Genomic DNA, 17,728 nt, shown 5'->3' with positions numbered 1-17,728 from the left:
TTCAATCCTTGTGGCTGCATATGCTCCGTGCTGACTTTCCCGAGCACAACATGGACTGGGTTCCCGCATTGTCAATCGACGAAGCAGCCTCCTACAAATTTTTGGGTCGCAGGTCTTGATTTTGGTTGGAGTCAGCGGTGGCGTCAAGGGATCTTCATCGACCGAATACCTGGTGAACGGTGTAGTTGGGGTCGGCGGCTCTGACATGTGTCCCTTGATGAAGGGGTCCAGTGTTCGAAATCCGACGTCGATAAAGCATCTGCTGGGGATGTGCCAAAAGTCATCAGACGCAAAGTCATGGTCTCGGCAGAAGCCCGTATGGACTGAGGCTTTGCCGCTGTTACTGCATTTTTTGCACGGGTATCGGAGGAAGACATTGTAATCTCGGACTTGACAGCCACGAATGCTGGGTGAGTTGCATATGGTATCACGAAACCGATGTGTGGCGGGATGGGAACAGAGGAATAGGTACCTTTTCGTCGTACACATTTTTGCTGAGTGGGAAAGCTTGGGAAGACCGTGGGCTCGATGGAAAGTCTAGTCCGTTCGGACCTCTCTCGATTATTTGTACCGGACTCCCAGCAAACCTTGCGTGGGCTCTCCAGCACGATCAGTGAGACCCTGACGGCGAGAAAGCACTGAACTGTGCCGTTGTCTCAGCGCCGAAGTTGCGCAGCACATTCATAAGGGTGTGTGTGGCTTGTTTGGATCAGGTGTCATGTCGACGTGACGAAGAAAGAAGCAAGAGCGTGGATTCGAAATTAGCAGCAACGTTTGACACTGGCCTTGTCCATTTTTTTGTTTGACGCACGGCTATCCTATACATACTCTGCGAGGTTCTCGAAGGAGCGCCTGACCAAAGCAACCATCAAACCACTGAAACAAAGAAAGGCGGCAGGGAACAAAGACTGGTTCCGTGAATTGAGGCCAGACAACATCTCGTGTTTGTACCATAGGGGGGTGTTGGAAGAACGCTCGGGTTGTACCCGCTTGAAGATGGCGGAGCCACTATTGTCAAGAGCTGGGTGCTGCTTCTTCATCCAGCCAAGATTCACAAAACCTTCATGGAATTAATACCTTGGTCTCAATCATTGATTTAGGGAGCGGAGGGAGCGTTCCAACTCAGTATATGCTTAAGCCGAAACAGATCATCGACTGTTGCGTTCTCCGACGCCTTCGACTGAATGAAGACTAGCTCTATAGATTCTGCGTTGTGCAATACCAAAGGCTCGTGCTCTGGGCTGAGTACGACTATTTTCAACGTACAGGTGTCCGACACCATCCCAATCGCTCATGGCAGCTGAGGTTGAAGAAAGGGGTCCTCCAGCCATATGTCAAGAAGCTCCCCAATCGGTGTCGGTGCTTTAGAGCTATGAAGAGGGTGTTCAACTAGGAGGGACCCAGCCTCACCAAAAAAAAAGCCGCCCTTATTACTTGAAACCTGTGCTCTCTTTTGTCTCTCTCACTCTCTCTCGACTATTGTTAATGATGCTCAAAGATGGCACCACCCTCACTTGTCAACATCGCCGCTCAAATCTTGAAAGCTCCGAAAACACTCCAACAGCGACTGGAAGAAAACTCCCTACCTCAGCCATCGGTTGAAGTCATTGGTCCACGAGATTACCATGGTGCTGCCAGATTACCCAGAGATTCTCGAGTCTCGAGCTCGGCTCATTGACGCAAGCTAGTCAACTTTCACTCTCGCTTGTGGACCGACCAAGACGCTTCGAGAAGTGATCAGCACTGACCGAACCAATATCTCGTAATGCTAGGAGCAATCGATCAACTGAAACTTGCTGAAGCAGTACCCTTCGATGGGCCTATCACTGTGAAGACGTTGGCGTCAGACCTTTAGCTCCATACAGCGTTTTTGCAACGAATCCTGAGGTATGCCTACACCATGCACATATTCTACGAGCCGAAACTAGGGGTTCTTGCCCATACGACGCTATCTGCTCCCATTCCGTCTTTCTCTCCATACACCCAAAAGATCCTTTCTCGGGCCCTGATATTAGATGGTATGAAAGTAGGAGAGAGTCTTAGAGTTGGTCCAGGAGAGAGCGAGGCCAATAAGCCTCCTGTCCCGGTTCATCTGGCTCTCCCAAAGTACAAGAACTATCGGCATATAGTTCAAGAGCAGCCAGACGGTATCGCCAAGTTCAGCGCCGCAATGTGAGTCATTGGGCACGCCATCATGGGTCCAAGTACATGCTGCACATCCGAGGCTTTGACCCGGGAGGCCTGGGCAAGGCCGTCGTTGTTGATCTCGGCGGCGGTAACGGCCACATCAGCGTCCCCATTGCCCGGGCGCATCCGCACCTGGAAGCTTTTGTTCAGGTCTTGGAGACTAATGCAGAGCCAGCAAAAGCGGCAGCACCAGATGAGCGGCGAAACAGGGTGACATTCCAAACCAAAAACTTTTTCCTGCCCAAGGCCACAGCCTACGGGTTTGGTCCGGCCGTCACCAACAGCTTACTCGTCAGCAGAGTCCAGCACGACTTGCCGGACAGAGATTGCATGAAAATCCTCAAGGCCTTGATCCTAGTCTTGGACAATGGGAAGTCGAAACTGTTCATTGTCGACCAGGTGCTGCCAGACAAACCCGGGGAGATTTTTTTGTATCAAGAGGCGCTGATGCGAAGTTTGGCCCTTCTTATGTACAACATGGTGGGCGGCAAGGAACGAAGTTTGGGTGAATGGGAGACTTTGTTCAAGGAGGCCGATGGGAGATGGAGGATTGAGAGAGTGGACACTCCGGTAAAAATTCAGACCTGCGCGTGTTGGAGGTTGTAATGGAATGAAGGGCAGAAGGAGGCATCAGCCACGGCTGTGCTAGGAAGGACGCAGTAGTGCCAGAACTACATGTGTTCAGAGAAGAAAGGATATATGTTTGCGATTTTTCCTTGATCCTCCTCTCGTCCATGGCACTCACCCCGGAATTCCTGCATCGCGACCAGCGCCGATTCGAGGCCAACTATGAAATCTAGCCTTGGTTGAAGGACATTTTGTTAAATGCAGCCCTTGCCAGAACCCTACACTGCACTCAGAGAGCAGAGCGGGAGTGCAAAGCTATCAATGCGCCCTTGATTGAATGAACGATCTGCCCGAGAACACGATAATCTGCGACAAAAAACATTGAAAAGGGACGTGCACATATTTGGATGACTTGTTGAATTGCTATTTCCAGTGCTCTTGCGGCCTCTTCCAGGAACCTCTCTCGAAGGATCTCGCCTTTTTGCCCCAGAATGGACCAAAGCAGTAACTTTTTCCTCGTCGCTTCTCTTGCATCTTCATCTATTTCTCCTATCTAACACCTCTACTTCCACCCTCTACTAGTCTTCAACCTTTGCTTTCCCCTTCCTAATTCCCTACAGGTTTCTCTGGCGTCGGCCACGCCATTTGCGCACTTATCGACAAAATCCATGTATTCTTTCCCGTCGCCCTCGGTGACTCTCCTACAAACGAGGAAGGAAACTCTGGGGAGAAGTCTGACTGGCTTTCCAGAAATCGGATCTGCTCGTCTGTCAATCTGATCGAGAGCGCTTTGATGTTGGCCTGTAGATGCTCGACTTTCCGGCCACCAACGATAGGGAACACGTTTGGTGTCTTTTGCAGAACGTAGGCGAGGGCAATGGCGCTGAGGGATTCGACCCCGTGCTCCTGAGCCACTTTCTCCAGCGCTGCCGACATCTTTTCTTGTTGAGGCGTCTGCTCGCCCGAGCCGAACATGCTGCGCAGCCCTTCACCCCGTTTCTTGCGCTCTTCGATTTCTTTCTTGCTTTGGAATTTGCCGCCGGCAAGCACGTCCCACGGTGCCAACGCCATCCCGAAGTGACGAGCCATGGGGATGATTTCGCGCTCAAAATCTCGTTGCATCACGTTCCACTGACCTTGATACACGCAGAATGGAGTTCTGCCGTGAGCGCGAGCGTAGGTGTTTGCCGCCGAGACGATCCATGCTGGCGTGTCGGAGATTCCCAGGTAGAGGACTTTGCCGGATTGAACAAGGAGATGCAGGCTATCCATCACTTCTTCAATGGAAGTTGTCCAATCCTAGCCATTTTAGCATCATCGTATTCTAGGAAGGAAAAGAGGCACGAAGGAGAGGTCGAACAGAACTAGATAAATGTTCCGAGAGACTTACCCACCAATGGACATATAGTATGTCGATGTAGTCGGTCTGGAGTTTTTCAAGGGAATCTCTGACTGAGAGGTGCAGACATTTCTTGGAATTGCCGGCGTAGTTGACCGTCTTGCCTTTGCCGAGCTCCCAGCTTCGGTAGGGTGTGGTGTACCTGCATGGCACCGTGTCAGCAACCTGATCTTTGGGGATGGCACGGGCAAAAGTGACAGACTTGGTGGCAATGACCATCAGATCTCGGTTCTTCCTTGCCTTCATCCACTCACCAATCCACTTTTCCGATTGTTCATCTTGATAATTGCTCTGAGGGAGCGCAAACATTGAGTCAGTCAAGCAGTCATAGTCCCCAAACACAAACTTGGGCATTTTTAGTCCCATTGAGAAAGTGGGCGCGACGTACAGCGGTATCGATGAAGTTCCCACCGGCCTCAACAAAGGCATCTAGGAGCTTGAAGGATTGTTCTTTGCTCATGCTGCCCATGAACTAGAAGACAGCAAGATGGATGGTTAGCCGTGGAGGGAATACAACCATCGTCGCAAACTCACCTCACTCCAAGCGTCGCCAATGGACATAGCACCTAAACATAAGGGCGAGACTCTGACGCCAGCATTGGGAGAGAGGACTCGATACCGACCCAGCTCGGTGGGCGGTTCCGGAGCGGGAGTGAAGCGATCACCCATGGTTGCTGGAGCTGTTTGTCTTGACTGTTGCGAGCGAGAGGTTTTGTGATTTGGGGTTGATTGAGAAGTCACAGACAAGAGGGCACAGGGTTGTTCTTATACCACCGACCAGCGTTCTCTCCTTTCTCAGAATGACAAAGTGAGAAACAAGACATGTCCAATTAAAGGGGATGACCATACGAGACGTCTGTGCACCATCTTCCTAGACGTTTTGCTCCTTTGAGGGTGGAGACGGAAGCTCTCCTCAAGGCAATAGAAACATGCAAGGAATTGACCTTCCTGGACTTATCTCCATGCTGCCCGAGCAGGTATGGTGCATTAGTGAATGCTAGAGTTGTGCTCGGCTCTTGTGTGAGGGAGGGGTTGCTGGGTGGTTGTAGGACTCTCTCTGCCGAGTCACTGGCGGGTGCCCATATCCTCATCCGGCACTGCGTTCTTCGCTAGACCCGTCCAGGGTCCATCCCGAAGTCCGCTTTGTGGGTGTGGGTGTGGGCTTAGCTTTTGATCTAGGTTTGCTTCGCCGTCGGCCGAACGCGGTCAAGTAGTCAATGGGTAGCCTCTAGTTTTTGGCATCAGGGGTGTGGAAACATGCCAAAATTGATGAAACGGTGGAATTAATGGAGATAAGGCCAAGTATGTACATGCACCATGATGCCAATATCAAACTCCTGACACCAGCATTTGGATCATGCGGCATAGTCGACCGAGGAAGGCGTGCGTCTACGGACGAATGTGGTGACAATATGTCGGCCTGAAGGACAAAGAGAAACACGAAACACGTCGATCAATTATGGTTCCTTTTCAAACCTTAATCTCATTTTTGCTAGCAAAGTGCAATGGTGGCCTGGCGAGCCTGATCTAAGAACAGCCAGCGAAGACCTTTTCCCTCTGGGTCTCGTATGAAGAAAGCTCAGTCATCATCAAAGCACAAGCTCTCGAGTGTGGATCAAGTCCTGGGCAGCAAAACTCCGGGAAGATGCACAGATGGTCTTTCGCAATATTATTCTCCTTCCCCATTTTCCGTGGTAGAATATCCCCATCCATTTATTTCCCGTTGATTCCCAGTCTTCTGCCGTTGGCCTCCCATAAAAGCTCGTGATTGATTTTGGTGTCATGTCCATGTCGAAAAAGTCTATTGAATTCATCATGTCCCACAGGATGTCGAAAGAGAGAAACCCGCAAATAACTTTTTGTTCTTTTGGTGAAAAACGAATCTCGTCAAAAGCCGGAAGAATCTGACCTTCCAGCCTCGCGGCCCCCATTCATTTTAGAGCCTTCTGATGAGTCTCATCATTCCATTGTTTCAAGGTTCGAGTTTGCGCCGTCACTCTCTTTCGTTCCAAACCGACGCCGTGGTGTGAGTCTGATGTTCGTCTGCACGTATCGTCCGTTCCCTCTGTTCACATGAGGCAGTTCGACATGCTGAGGGGTATCTGGGAATCGATCCGGAAAAAAAGCCAACGCTATCTATCAGTGTATCATGCTGTGCCCGATAATAAACAGTCGTCTCGAAAAATATGCCGTTGGCGTCGTCGTCGTCGCCGAAGCAGCAAGTCCATGCTGAAGGAGCCTGCCCATTGGCTTCGAAGGCAACACCCGGTCACTGTTCGAGAGTGCAAATATTGAAGTAGAAAAGAAAACCCCATGTCAACAAGAGGCGGAAATGTCGATCCACCAGAAAACGCCGTTGACCGTTTACCACCAGGATGAAGGGCCTGTGGCACCCCCGGGATTGCCATATCCTCCGCCACTTCCACCACTGTATCCTCCGCCATAGGCCCCACCGCTATAAGAGGCCCCACTGCCGTAGCCTGATTGTGTCAGTGCATGATTTGGGAAAATGGAACTTGATCGGGACTTACCACCACTGCCGCCGTAGCTACTACCGCCGTATCCGCCGCTGTAGGAAGGGGGACCACCACCGCCCGTGCCGCCGCCCACACGACGCATATCACGAGTGGCAGAAGCACCACGGCCAGCACCACCGCGACCACGCCCGCCGCGACCACCTCCAAAACCAGAACTTTCACGAGCGATGTTCTCCAGGAAGCTGGGAACTTCCTGGTTTGCTTCCTTGAGAAGCTCAATGAGATCACGAACAATGCCACGGTTGCCGCGATTGAAGAAAGCGGTCGATAGACCGGTGTTGCCAGCACGACCGGTACGACCAATTCGGTGAACATAGTCGTCGATATCGGTGGGCAGGTCGTAGTTGATGACGTGGGTGACGTTGGGAATATCGAGGCCTCCTGTGAAATGAAAGATTGTGGTTAGTAAATGTTCAAAGAGAAACGAAATGTATGGCATCCAAATGTAGTCAGGACTGTGCGAGCTTCTGCTTCGCGGCGATGTCTCGAAGTTTCTTTGCATGGCGAGGACCATTCAGATGGGTTCTGAGCCTGGCAGCTGAAGGAGCGGCATACTGGCAGACCTGGCACCAGTGCGGCTTGTTGACTATAGCGAGCTGTGAGCCGCCACGACCTGCTGTACGAGGCAAAATTCCAGCAGCTTTATTCTTGTGGAACTGAGTGTCCAGATGGGCGAGAAGCTTTGCATTGGAGCGAAATGTGAAGTCGCACACACATCGCATCGATACCTCTGTTCCGCAAGGGCTGCTTCTCCATATGCTTTTGTGTTGGTAGCAGGGACTCCAGGACCTTTGTTGGCGATGTACAGTGCTTGCTTTTCCTTTCTTCTTTCCTCAGCAAGCGCGTTGATCTCCTCCGTCGTGCCGCTGGCAGGGGCTCCTGGAATAGATTCGTTGATTGAGAAATGGGTGCATAAACCATCGTAGGTGAAATCTTCGCGAGCCCATGGACAGAGACCAGGCATGTAGTAGTCCTTGTCCCCGAGACTTCATAATCCAGAAACACATGCTGAATGTTGCTTCCATCACACGGACAAGACAGCGCAGTCTGAAGACATCGCAAGGTAGGGTAATCGACGGCCATGCCAGAAGGCCTTTTGAAGTAATCTCGAATCCTTCTTTCAAGCTCTCCTCAACATAGTGAGGAATGCCACTTGCAGCTGCTGGATCCTTAGACCTTTGGTCATACTGACCCATCCGCTTTTTGACGCCGCGATCTGAACAGGTGCCACTCCTAACATACACTCTTGCTCTTATGCCATCCTTTTCCAACACAATAACGTAGACAGCCCATGTAGCAGAGTGCATAGGTAGACCCCTGAAGGGGTTTGTGCGAGATTCGTCAGACTTGATGGTCATCAACAAACCGGGCGCCCAGTCGAAAGCAGTAGTATCCATGAAAGACTGCAGGTCATCTTGAGTAGCATATTCACGGTCGAGAGTGAGGTGCTTGAGGGCTCTATCAGTCTGAGAGAGGAGAGCGCACGTGTACCACTTCATGTACTCTGAAGTGTCTTCTGTGTCTGGCCCCATGATGTCGGCGAAAGTGATGAGAGGTTAAGCAGTGAAAAGTGCCAGAAGCCCTTCCAGGAAGATCCAAACAGAAGTGGTGTGCTGAGGCCAGGAATCCAGGTTGGAAGAAGATGACGATCCATGATGATGGTGAGGCATGCCGTGTAGCTCCTGCGGTATCCAGGAGTCCAGTTTGGGAAGGAAGGAAAGGAGGGAAGGAGGGAAAGAGAATGTAAGGAAGCGGGGATTACTTACGTGCAGCAACAGCTGTAGCAACCATGATTGGGCATCTGCCATTGCGGAAGAACTCCAGAGCTCGCTCACGCTCGCGTTGAGTGCGGTCACCGTGGATTGCAGTAGCTGGGAAGCCTTGGTTGATCAAGAAGTCGGACAAGGTATCTGCCATGCGTTTGGTCTCTACAAAGATGAGAGTGAGACCGTTGCGGTGGGTATGGAGGATGTCGAGCAAGACAGAGCGCTTATCGTGATCTTCCACGTATTCAACTTTCTGGGTAATGTTCTCGGATGTAGAACCGACTCGACCAACTGACAAGAAGACGTAGTCCTTGAGGAAATCCCTTGCCAACATCTGAATGTCGCGCGGGAAAGTAGCGGAGAACATGAGGGTTTGGCGGTTCTGGACTGAAGGCATATCTTCACCCTCGACAATACGACGAATCTGCGGTTCGAAACCCATGTCGAGCATACGATCGGCCTCGTCCAGAACCAAGTACTTGATGTTCGCCAGGGAGATGCGGCCTCGCTCTATGAGGTCGACGAGACGGCCTGGGGTAGCAACAAGCAAGTCACAACCTCGCTCAATAGAGCGAAGTTGAGTACCAATGTCGGCACCACCGTAAACCACACAGGGTCGGACCCAGGAACGGTAAGAGAATTTTCGTGCTTCATCATAGATTTGGGAAACCAATTCACGTGTCGGAGCCAATATCAAGGATGTTGGAAAAGCCTTGCGTTGACGGAAACCACCTCCACTTGCAGGTGCGGCAGATGGACCGTTCTGAAAGGCCTGTGAGAGGATGGGGAACAAGAAACCGCCGGTCTTGCCAGAACCAGTCTGGGCACAAGCCATGAGGTCTCGCCCTCCCATGACGATCGGGATAGAGTACTTCTGTACAGGCGTCGGCGTAGCGTATCGTGCAAGTTTGATATTGCTTAGAAGGTGGTCATCAAGAGGGGGGTTTGTGAATGCATTGACAGGTTCCGGGACATCGTGGCCACTAGCCTCTACAGGGATGTCGTCATAGTTGGCGAAGTTGATTCCAGTGTGAGCCTTGGTCGGGTCGTTTGGAGTGCCGAACAGTTCACGCTCGAGTTTTGGGTTCGGCGGTCCCGCAATGTGTTGACCGTCTCTCCATTGACCGTCTCCTGAACCACGAGCAGTGTTGCCACCATAACCCCCACCGTATCCGCTCCCATGACCGCCGCCATGGCCGCCACTGGGAGCACCGTATGCGTTCGGGTTGAAGGGGCGAGGACTATGACCAGCACCCCAGCCATTGGCTTGGGGACCAGGAGCGCCAGGGCCAGGTTTGAAATCAGGGGCTGCTGCCCAGCTGCCGTTGCTTTGACTGTGGTTTGTGAGTAAGACTCTGAGGTTTTCAGGATTTTGTCTCACATACGTGTTAGTGGCCCAGGCACTTCCGTTCAAACCTTGGTTTCCGGCATTAGGCGCAGGCGCAGGGGCAGGTGCAGGTGCAGGTGCAGGTGCAGGTGCAGCACCTGCTCCATCCATGCCCATCACCGGAGGACCACGAGCACTCTGGCCACGAAGATGAGGAGGGATGTACGCACGAGCGGGCATCGGGTTGCCTGGAGCGTGCTTGGATTCGTTCAGAGAGAGACCGTTCATGTTCAAAGAATCGGCCATTTTTTGGGCGGATATGAAATCTGTTTCTGGGATTGGAACGATCAGTTGAGACTGAAAATGGCACAAATTTATGATGGTAGTCGAAGGACGATCTTCGAGGGAAAATTCCAGAAAAACTTCGCACTCGGACAGTGAGTAGGAATTGCAGAGAGAGTGGCAAAGAACTGGACGCAGGAGCCGACGAGCTGGTGGGAGAACTCACGGATTGAATGGGATCAAACAGACAGCCGTCGTCTGGGATATTTTGACTAGATGAAGAAAAGAGGCAGTCGTGATAGTCGCTGCTTGAAAGGTGAAGTGAGGCTGTTGTGGCGTCTAATGAATCAATCGCTGACGATTGCTTGGTCTTTCGTGTCCGGCAGATAGAATGAGAGACACAGAACGCCTCTCCAAGTCTATCCGAAAGTGAAAACAAAAGACAGAAACAAGAAGGACTGTAGAATTGTCGGTTGTGGCTGTTGTGTGGATAGGAGGAGGTTGATGGATGAAGTTTGAGAAGATGAAAAAGTCTTGAAAGCGCAGCCTAAAATTTTTAGGGAGTGGCGAGCAGGTGATCATTACATGGGCCGATCGGCCAGGCTAGAAGCTACTGGATAATTAAATAAAAGCGCAGTTTGCCAAGAGCAAGCCTATGCCCTATTAGTGTAGTACGTTGCCACCAAGGGGCAAAAGACTTGGCCAAGATTGCAGCAATAGGCACTCTGTACAAGGTACTTGTTAATGTGGGAAAAAGGGCTCCTCGCAGGCCAACTCATATTAATGAGACCGAGGTCCCAATCCCTCTTCATGACATCCGCTTACGCCATGCTTTTATCATCCAGCTTTTGGGGCGGCGATCTGCGCCTGCGAACTACGAACAAAACGACCGCCATGATCAGAAGAAAGAGCACTGCCTTCTGCATGTATGCTTGAGTAACTAGACCTTCAGCAGGGCTAGAGACTTCTCCAATTGCAGGTAATCCATCGGGTGGTGCCTCCGTCTCGTCCGCTGCTATAGGCAATTTTGTCCCAGAATCATCCCCTTTATCGTCGTCACCCACATATTCGGGATGTACGGTCGAATAGATCGGTCGTTCTGTCAAACGCGTCTTAGCCCTTCTTCAAATATGTGTAGTAATCCGAGAGCAGTACCTGCCCTCAAATCCTAAAGTTCGTTGTGAATACCTTCGGGTGGCACAGGCAGCTCTCCGCTCTTGACTATCTTGACAGGTTTGGCTGGACGGTCACCCGATCCCTTGGCCACGTTTTCGATCTTCTCGACAACATCATAGCCCTCCAGCACTTCGCCATAGACAACATGACGCCCATCAAGCCAGCTATGCATGTATTGTTAGCCAAGAATATCCGCCGCAGAAGATGTAGCTCCCCCCCGGGGGGGGGGTTGGGTTGCGTACTTTGTAACAGTGGTGGTAATGAAGAACTGTGACCCGTTTGTGTCCTTTCCCGCATTGGCCATGCTTAATAGGCCCTTCTTTGTGTGCTTCAACTTGAAGTTCTCATCTTCAAACCTGTCACCGTAGATCGACTTGCCGCCAGTGCCGTCGCCTTTTGTGAAGTCGCCACCCTGAATCATGAACTGTTTGATGACGCGGTGGAAGGTTGATCCTTCGTAGCCGAAACCCTTCTCGCCTGTGGCCAGTGCTCGAAAATTCTCTGTGGTCTGGGGAGAGAGCTGTTAGCTGGGAGCACTCGAACAAAAGCAGCTGCGTTAAAGGTATCTTACCTTTGGCACGGTCCTACCGTAGAGACCCATTACAATCCGGCCTAGCGGTTGGCCGTCGTGCTCAATATCAAAGTAGACCTTGTGTGTGATCTTGGGACCCTTCGCCGCCTGCGCTGTCTGTCCCATGAACAAGAAGGTAGCGGTCAAGATGACCATCAGCGAGATGACGACCCGCTGGATATTAGCCATCTCGAACCACATTGAACAGTAAGAGTTGACTGATAAGATTACTGAGAAGGAAAAAAGAACAGATTGAAAGTTTGCGGCTGGCAGATGACAGATTGGATGTTCCAAGGATGTTTCAGCAACCCTTTCAATTTGGGAGGGGGGTTTCGGAGGGCTGAGGTGCGGCACCCCAAGTTTAAAGCGGCGGCAAGGCTGAATTAGTCGGTTCCTATCGCAACTTTTGTAGACAAATCTGTTTCATTGACGGGGCCTAGGTAGATCGAGTCGCTGGCACCACCAACACCAGAAGCGAACGGAGAGAGAGGTGGAGCAAAATGGTAAGTATCTTTGAACGTCGCTTTACCTGCCAGCCGTATTGACGACGCATTCATCAGGTCTTCATTTTGGGGGTCAACTTCCCCGAACACCGTTTCGTATGGGTATGTAACTACATCTCGCCATTCGGAAGTCTTGCGCCCGCTGTTTAATGGGCCTAATCATCTCTCTAGAGGTCGCTCGAAACATTTTTTGGCATCGGCCCTGCCACTCGAGCCCGTATCATGTCGCGTTTCCACCTACACAACACCGTCAAAGTCGGCGAACTCACCCAGAACCAAGTCCTCGACCTGACTGCTCAATTGGATTCCATGAAGATTGAAAACCACCTGAGACGGCAAGTGCAGCAAGATATCACAAGACTGAGAGATACGGGGACATATAGAGGACGCAGACATGCTATGAATTTGCCAGTCAGGGGACAGAATACGAGGAGCCAGATCAAAACGGCTAGGAAACTTAACAAGGCGGAGCGGTATTAGATGGGCTCTTTTTGTTTTGCATTAGTCTGTCCGAGCGAAGAATACACATGGGCGAAAATGCTCACGCACCACGTCGCTTTGAAGGCACCGAAGACCAGATATACCAGGGACAACACGAAAAACTGTGATGTCTAACGCTTGGGGGTCTGCTTAGCTTTAAAGCTTGAATATATGTCTGCATGGGAGACTGAAGACCTGTTTGGTCTACCTTGGCTCTTGCGTCAGATGAGCAGAACCCAGGAAGCAGTGTAAACAGCCCTGGGATATTATTGCATGGAACGTTAGATTACGGATGGAGCCAAATAAGGCGATAGAAAACATCTCAGAAGCCTAAAAATCAAAGTCCTCATTTTCTCTGTTAGTCTTCAGACAAAAGCTAGGGAGTCTAAAAGGTCTTCTTTGGGCCTAGAAATAGAGCGCTGGACCGTCTCATAAATTCGTAGTAACAGTCATGCTGTTACTATGCACCAGCAAAGTCGGCGGCAGTCCACCAGCCAACACCTCCAAATCACTGATATATCCAAGGCTATCCGTCTCGCTGCGATATGTTCCTTCTACCGGTGCCGGTAGCGTGGTGAAGATGACGGCCGTATCGTCGCTATTCTGCGATATGAGTTCGTTCAAGATCAGATGCTGTGCTCGACTCGGTAAGTCGTTGAAGGACAATGGAATCGAGGCAGCCATTGGAAAGCCAGGAGCGGGCGGTTGAGGAGCAGCGCGGTCATCTTTTGTCCGTTGGTAGATTGATCGTCCTGCAATGGGGACATTTACTTCAGCATTCTGTCGCCGCGGGTGCGGGTGGTCGGCGAACATGATTGAGGGACCAGCGGCTTCGTCGCTGGCCACTCTGACCAGAGGTACAGGTTCGGATGTGAAATTAGGCGAAGCTGGACAAGACTTTTGCGACGAGCCGGTAACCTCAAGGCTTCCCCTCAACGATGGTACACCAGAGTCCGACGCGGCCGGACTGCGGCCTCGGTCGACATCCTCGTCAGCTGAACGCGGAACCTCTTCATCAAATTGCAATTCTGGCTCGACCGACGCAGAGCATCCCATCCCTGAAGTTTCTTCCTTCTGCCTCTTGCGGCTCGACCTTTTGGAACTTGCTTGACTACTCTTTTTGGACGACGATGATTTGGTTTTGAGTGCGGACCTCAGACTTGCCGACGACTCCTGGACCTGCTCTCCATCATCTTCTGATAAGCTTGCATCGGACTCTTCCTCATCCTCGTCCTGGGAATCGGAATCGGAATCGGAGCGCTCAGAGTCGCTCGGATGAGATGCGTGTCGGCTAAGCATGTCGTCATCTATGCGTGAAGTTCTCATAGAAAGACTCACCCCAAGGCTGGACAAATTGCCAAACGACGATCTCTTTCTTGGATGTGTCAAGATCCTGCGCAGACCATCCATCCGAATGAAGACACTGTCTCTTCTGCCTGGAAGAGACGAGCTTGGCCAAGCAAAGTCATCTGTCATTGAAAGGGCATCCATAGCACTAACATCACCAGATCTAGACTTGCCCCGGAGCTTAAGAAGTTCTTGCCACCACACCTCGTCTTCCAGGACTTTATTGACTTGATCTTGTGTCTCCTCGTCCACATCTTGCCCGTTTACAACACAGTTGTATGTTTTGACGGTACCGCAAGCCAGCCAGAACACAAGAACTTGGGCCCTGATTCGAAGATTTGCCAAGAGTGACGTGACTCGAGCTCTTTCCTCTTCCACATCAGCCTCATACTCGACAAAGACTGCGACTCGGAGGTTATAAGATCGCTTCCACGATGGTACAGTGTTGAGAATGCACCCAAGCTGCAGGATGAGGGTATAAGTGTCGAAGTTGGTGGTTGTGACATTCTGGGGTTGACCGTCTGTTTCAGATGTGAGCTCGGCGGACATTTGGATAGGCCAGAGATCTATATATTTCTTTGTGACACTTGCTTTGGCCTTAGGAAGCTCCAGATGGGCAAAACCTATCGCAACTGCAACATTGGTCCGCAGTTTGAGGATCATATCTTCCAATACCATAACATAACTCTGGATGTCCGTCCGTTTTTCCACATAGCACACGTCGGTAGGTAATGCGCCTCGCACTTGGCTCATGCTGGTACGACGCCGTTTAATCGATCCGGCTTTTCGTTCCGGAGGTGGGCTGGGCACGTCGACTAGCGGTTGCTCTGATCTGAACTGTTGTAAGTTGTAGAAGCCGAGGACAACAATGTTCGGGCGCATGCCCCCCAACCCAGCGGAGAGGAAGACATTTCTGGCTCCCCATTCAATTGAAGGCGAAATTGCCACATTCACAAAAGCTTTGATTTTGGAGATGTCGATAAATTTGTTCCATGCTGCTTGCTGACGCCGTGCTTCAGGCACAGAGGCGCCAAAATTTTGCGTAACAATGACGTGGCCAATGATGAACAAGGCACCTTTCTTGAGCGAGTTGCAGAAGTGGATGAGTTTGTAACTCCTTCTAGGGTCATTAACAAAGAGAAGGATTTGCGGCCGCCAAAATTTGACATGCTCAGTCTTGAGTCTCAGGAGATACTTTCGAACTTGGTGATAAATGAGTACCTCTGAAATCGAGCCCCAGGGTTTTGGCGGTGTGGTGTAGTGAATCATCATGATAAGAATGAGGAGAAGGCAAACGGAACCAGACGCCGAAATACCATCGACAAAGAACATGCTGCCGATGCTGAGGAGTGCCCCAGAGGCCGCCGTCCACCAGTTGAAGTACGAGAATGAAGGCCGAAAGTTCGGGGCAGAACCGATCTTCAAAAGGAAGGTGGCCACATTCAGCGCAACAAAGGTCCTGCAAATGCCATCAGTGCCATTCCGCAAACAGTCTGCAGCAACACTCACATTAGATAGGTCATTGTGATTAGCGAAGCAATCTGATTTATATCGAGAAGAAGCACCAGCTGAGTGACAGCGAAAGTGCAGAGGATGGCATAAATGGGTTCGTCCTTTTTCTTTGTCCCCTGTCCAAATATTGAGAGACCTGGAACCACCCTGTCTCTAGCAATAGCTTGCAGTTGTTTGGCTGGTCCAATAATACCCATCAAAACGGAGAAGAATGTCGATGCCAACTCTCCGGCTAGAATCAATGTTCCCGATATGCTGGCGTCCTGGACGACATTGACGTTTCTGTAGAAAGATTCCCTGGTAATACTTGCACCCATAGCTAGAATCACTAGAGTGTATGCGACAAAGGTCAAAGCCAGTCCGCCGAGTGTACCCCGGGGGATAGACACGCTAGGATTCTTCAGATCGCCTGACATGCTCGCACCCGCGAGGATTCCCCCAGTTGCTGGAAACAAAATACCAAAAAGATCTTGATAGTTCTCTTTGCCCCTTAGTTCGCTGCCAGCAGCTCCTCGGGTGAAGTGAGGTAGCAGATTCTGCTTCAAAGTGTCAAGACGAAGTCCTGTGAATTGGAGAAACTGCTTCGTGGTCTGAAAGGGTGATCGAATAATGGCTGAAAATGGGACGCTAAATGTTGCCAGAAGCAGGATCAAAAGGAGGCCATTGCTTGCACGCGCAAAAATGGCACTTCCAGCCATACAAATAGTGACGCACAGGATCACGACCAAGGTGCTCCAGAGGTACTCCCACCACCGACCTTCAGGGATAGCATTGGCCCAGTTTCCGGACTCAGCGCCGAAGTTGTAAGCCAGGCAGTCGACCAGAGCAACAGCATTCATGCCAGTGTTGAAAACGAAGCCGAGATACGACACCAACCCGATAGCTCCACCGAATTCAGGACCCAATGATCTGGAGATCAAGTAATAAGCTCCACCTCCTCTGACCGTGCCGTTGGAAGCCACGGCAGAAAGAGACATAGTGGTGACCAGGTTGATGGCGTAGGCTGCGACCAACATGGCAAGCATGCCTATTACACCGCTCTGGCCAAGTATAAACCCAAAGCGGATGAACATAAGGATGCTCAAGACATTCAGACTCGTAGGGACAAAAACCCCAGAGAATGTGCCCAGTTTTTCTGAGCCTCCAACCGGGCGTAGAGACGTGCCATTTTTGTGCACAACCGATTTCTCAACCTTGCCCGTTGCCGCACTGACATACGATGCTAACGAATGTTCTTGAGCACTCTGATTTGCGGTTATCCGCTCTGCCGGCTGAGGGACTTCCGCTGAATCTTGAGGGCCATCAAAAGTCCCATAGGCTTTTGAAGAAGTCGATTTGTCTAACGGATCAAGCGGTGGAACAGACGCAGAAGACTGGGCGGTAGCAGGTCTTGAAGGATTGTGGGCCGAGCCATCGTGGGCTGACGCAGGACGGTGTTCTTCTGGAGTGCCTGGGAATGATGACCGCCGCAGCAATTGAGCAGCCTCATCAGTAGCTGTTCGTGTCAAGAAGGTGGGACCGCGTCGAGTAACAGAGCCTCGCCCTAGTCCAAATTCCGGCCAGCCTTTTTTTCCTCCTGTGCTGGCCATGTTCATTCAAAGTTGCCTCTGGATGTCGATCCATAATCAACGCATCTTCCCGCCCAGGCTGATGGGAACAGGCGATCGAAGCAGTGACCTTGAGAGGGACTGAACTGAAGATCGTCAGATGTCTGCCGAAACCTCTACGATTTTGATCAAACTTCAACCATAGAGTAGAGAGCCTTAGTGAACTGTGTTTCTTTGCCCTGTAACTTGCGTGGACTTGGAATCACATAGACTAAAACTAGCTCACCAAATCAATCGAGCTTGACAAGAACGAAGGAGAGGAGAGGGGATCAAGTTTGATGTAGTGGAAGGGGAGAGCGTTGGTTCGAGCGTGGCGCAAATACATTAGGCAAAAGAACGAGAGGAGATACAGGAGACGAAGCCGAACATTTGTGCCTATGGACGGATGAAGGTCCTCGAAAGGGATTTTCCACATACGAGAGAAGGTTCGCTACCGGACAAAGGTGGGGGTCACACGTGAAGCGTCA

The 17,728-nt window shown here is 51.1% G+C and overlaps 6 protein-coding genes across 6 annotated transcripts; 2 read left to right on the top strand and 4 right to left on the bottom strand.

Moving 5' to 3' along the window:
* Nucleotides 1–2,208: 2,208 nt before the first annotated feature.
* On the top strand, nucleotides 2,209–2,793 carry A1O5_11846 (uncharacterized protein; the record flags this gene model as incomplete). Its single annotated transcript, XM_007752416.1, has 1 exon — nucleotides 2,209–2,793. The coding sequence occupies one exon, from the start codon at nucleotides 2,209–2,211 to the stop codon at nucleotides 2,791–2,793; it is 585 nt and encodes a 194-aa protein (XP_007750606.1).
* Nucleotides 2,794–3,360: 567 nt separating this feature from the next.
* Nucleotides 3,361–4,822, bottom strand: A1O5_11845 (aryl-alcohol dehydrogenase AAD14; the record flags this gene model as incomplete). The annotated part of the gene is made up of 5 exons (XM_007752415.1): nucleotides 3,361–4,053; nucleotides 4,145–4,295; nucleotides 4,356–4,444; nucleotides 4,542–4,625; nucleotides 4,688–4,822. 5 exons carry the CDS (start codon nucleotides 4,820–4,822, stop codon nucleotides 3,361–3,363), a joined length of 1,152 nt encoding a protein of 383 aa, XP_007750605.1.
* Nucleotides 4,823–6,517: 1,695 nt separating this feature from the next.
* Nucleotides 6,518–10,089, bottom strand: A1O5_11844 (ATP-dependent RNA helicase DED1; the record flags this gene model as incomplete). Its single annotated transcript, XM_007752414.1, has 4 exons — nucleotides 6,518–6,633; nucleotides 6,685–7,071; nucleotides 8,457–9,790; nucleotides 9,842–10,089. 4 exons carry the CDS (start codon nucleotides 10,087–10,089, stop codon nucleotides 6,518–6,520), a joined length of 2,085 nt encoding a protein of 694 aa, XP_007750604.1.
* A 1,144-nt stretch (nucleotides 10,090–11,233) lies between these two features.
* On the bottom strand, nucleotides 11,234–12,001 carry A1O5_11843 (peptidyl-prolyl cis-trans isomerase B; the record flags this gene model as incomplete). The annotated part of the gene is made up of 3 exons (XM_007752413.1): nucleotides 11,234–11,405; nucleotides 11,484–11,749; nucleotides 11,813–12,001. 3 exons carry the CDS (start codon nucleotides 11,999–12,001, stop codon nucleotides 11,234–11,236), a joined length of 627 nt encoding a protein of 208 aa, XP_007750603.1.
* Nucleotides 12,002–12,537: 536 nt separating this feature from the next.
* A1O5_11842 (30S ribosomal protein S13p/S18e) lies at nucleotides 12,538–12,795 on the top strand (the record flags this gene model as incomplete). The annotated part of the gene is made up of 1 exon (XM_007752412.1): nucleotides 12,538–12,795. One exon carries the CDS (start codon nucleotides 12,538–12,540, stop codon nucleotides 12,793–12,795), a length of 258 nt encoding a protein of 85 aa, XP_007750602.1.
* Nucleotides 12,796–13,224: 429 nt separating this feature from the next.
* A1O5_11841 (uncharacterized protein) lies at nucleotides 13,225–17,243 on the bottom strand (the record flags this gene model as incomplete). The annotated part of the gene is made up of 2 exons (XM_007752411.1): nucleotides 13,225–15,601; nucleotides 15,652–17,243. 2 exons carry the CDS (start codon nucleotides 17,241–17,243, stop codon nucleotides 13,225–13,227), a joined length of 3,969 nt encoding a protein of 1,322 aa, XP_007750601.1.
* Between the last annotated feature and the right edge of the window lie 485 nt (nucleotides 17,244–17,728).

Source organism: Cladophialophora psammophila (assembly GCF_000585535.1).
Source record: "Cladophialophora psammophila CBS 110553 chromosome Unknown aczJe-supercont1.29, whole genome shotgun sequence".
Classification (NCBI taxonomy): Eukaryota; Fungi; Ascomycota; class Eurotiomycetes; order Chaetothyriales; family Herpotrichiellaceae; genus Cladophialophora; species Cladophialophora psammophila.
Note: the sequence above shows the minus strand (reverse complement) of the source record. Positions and strands in the feature narration are given on the sequence as shown.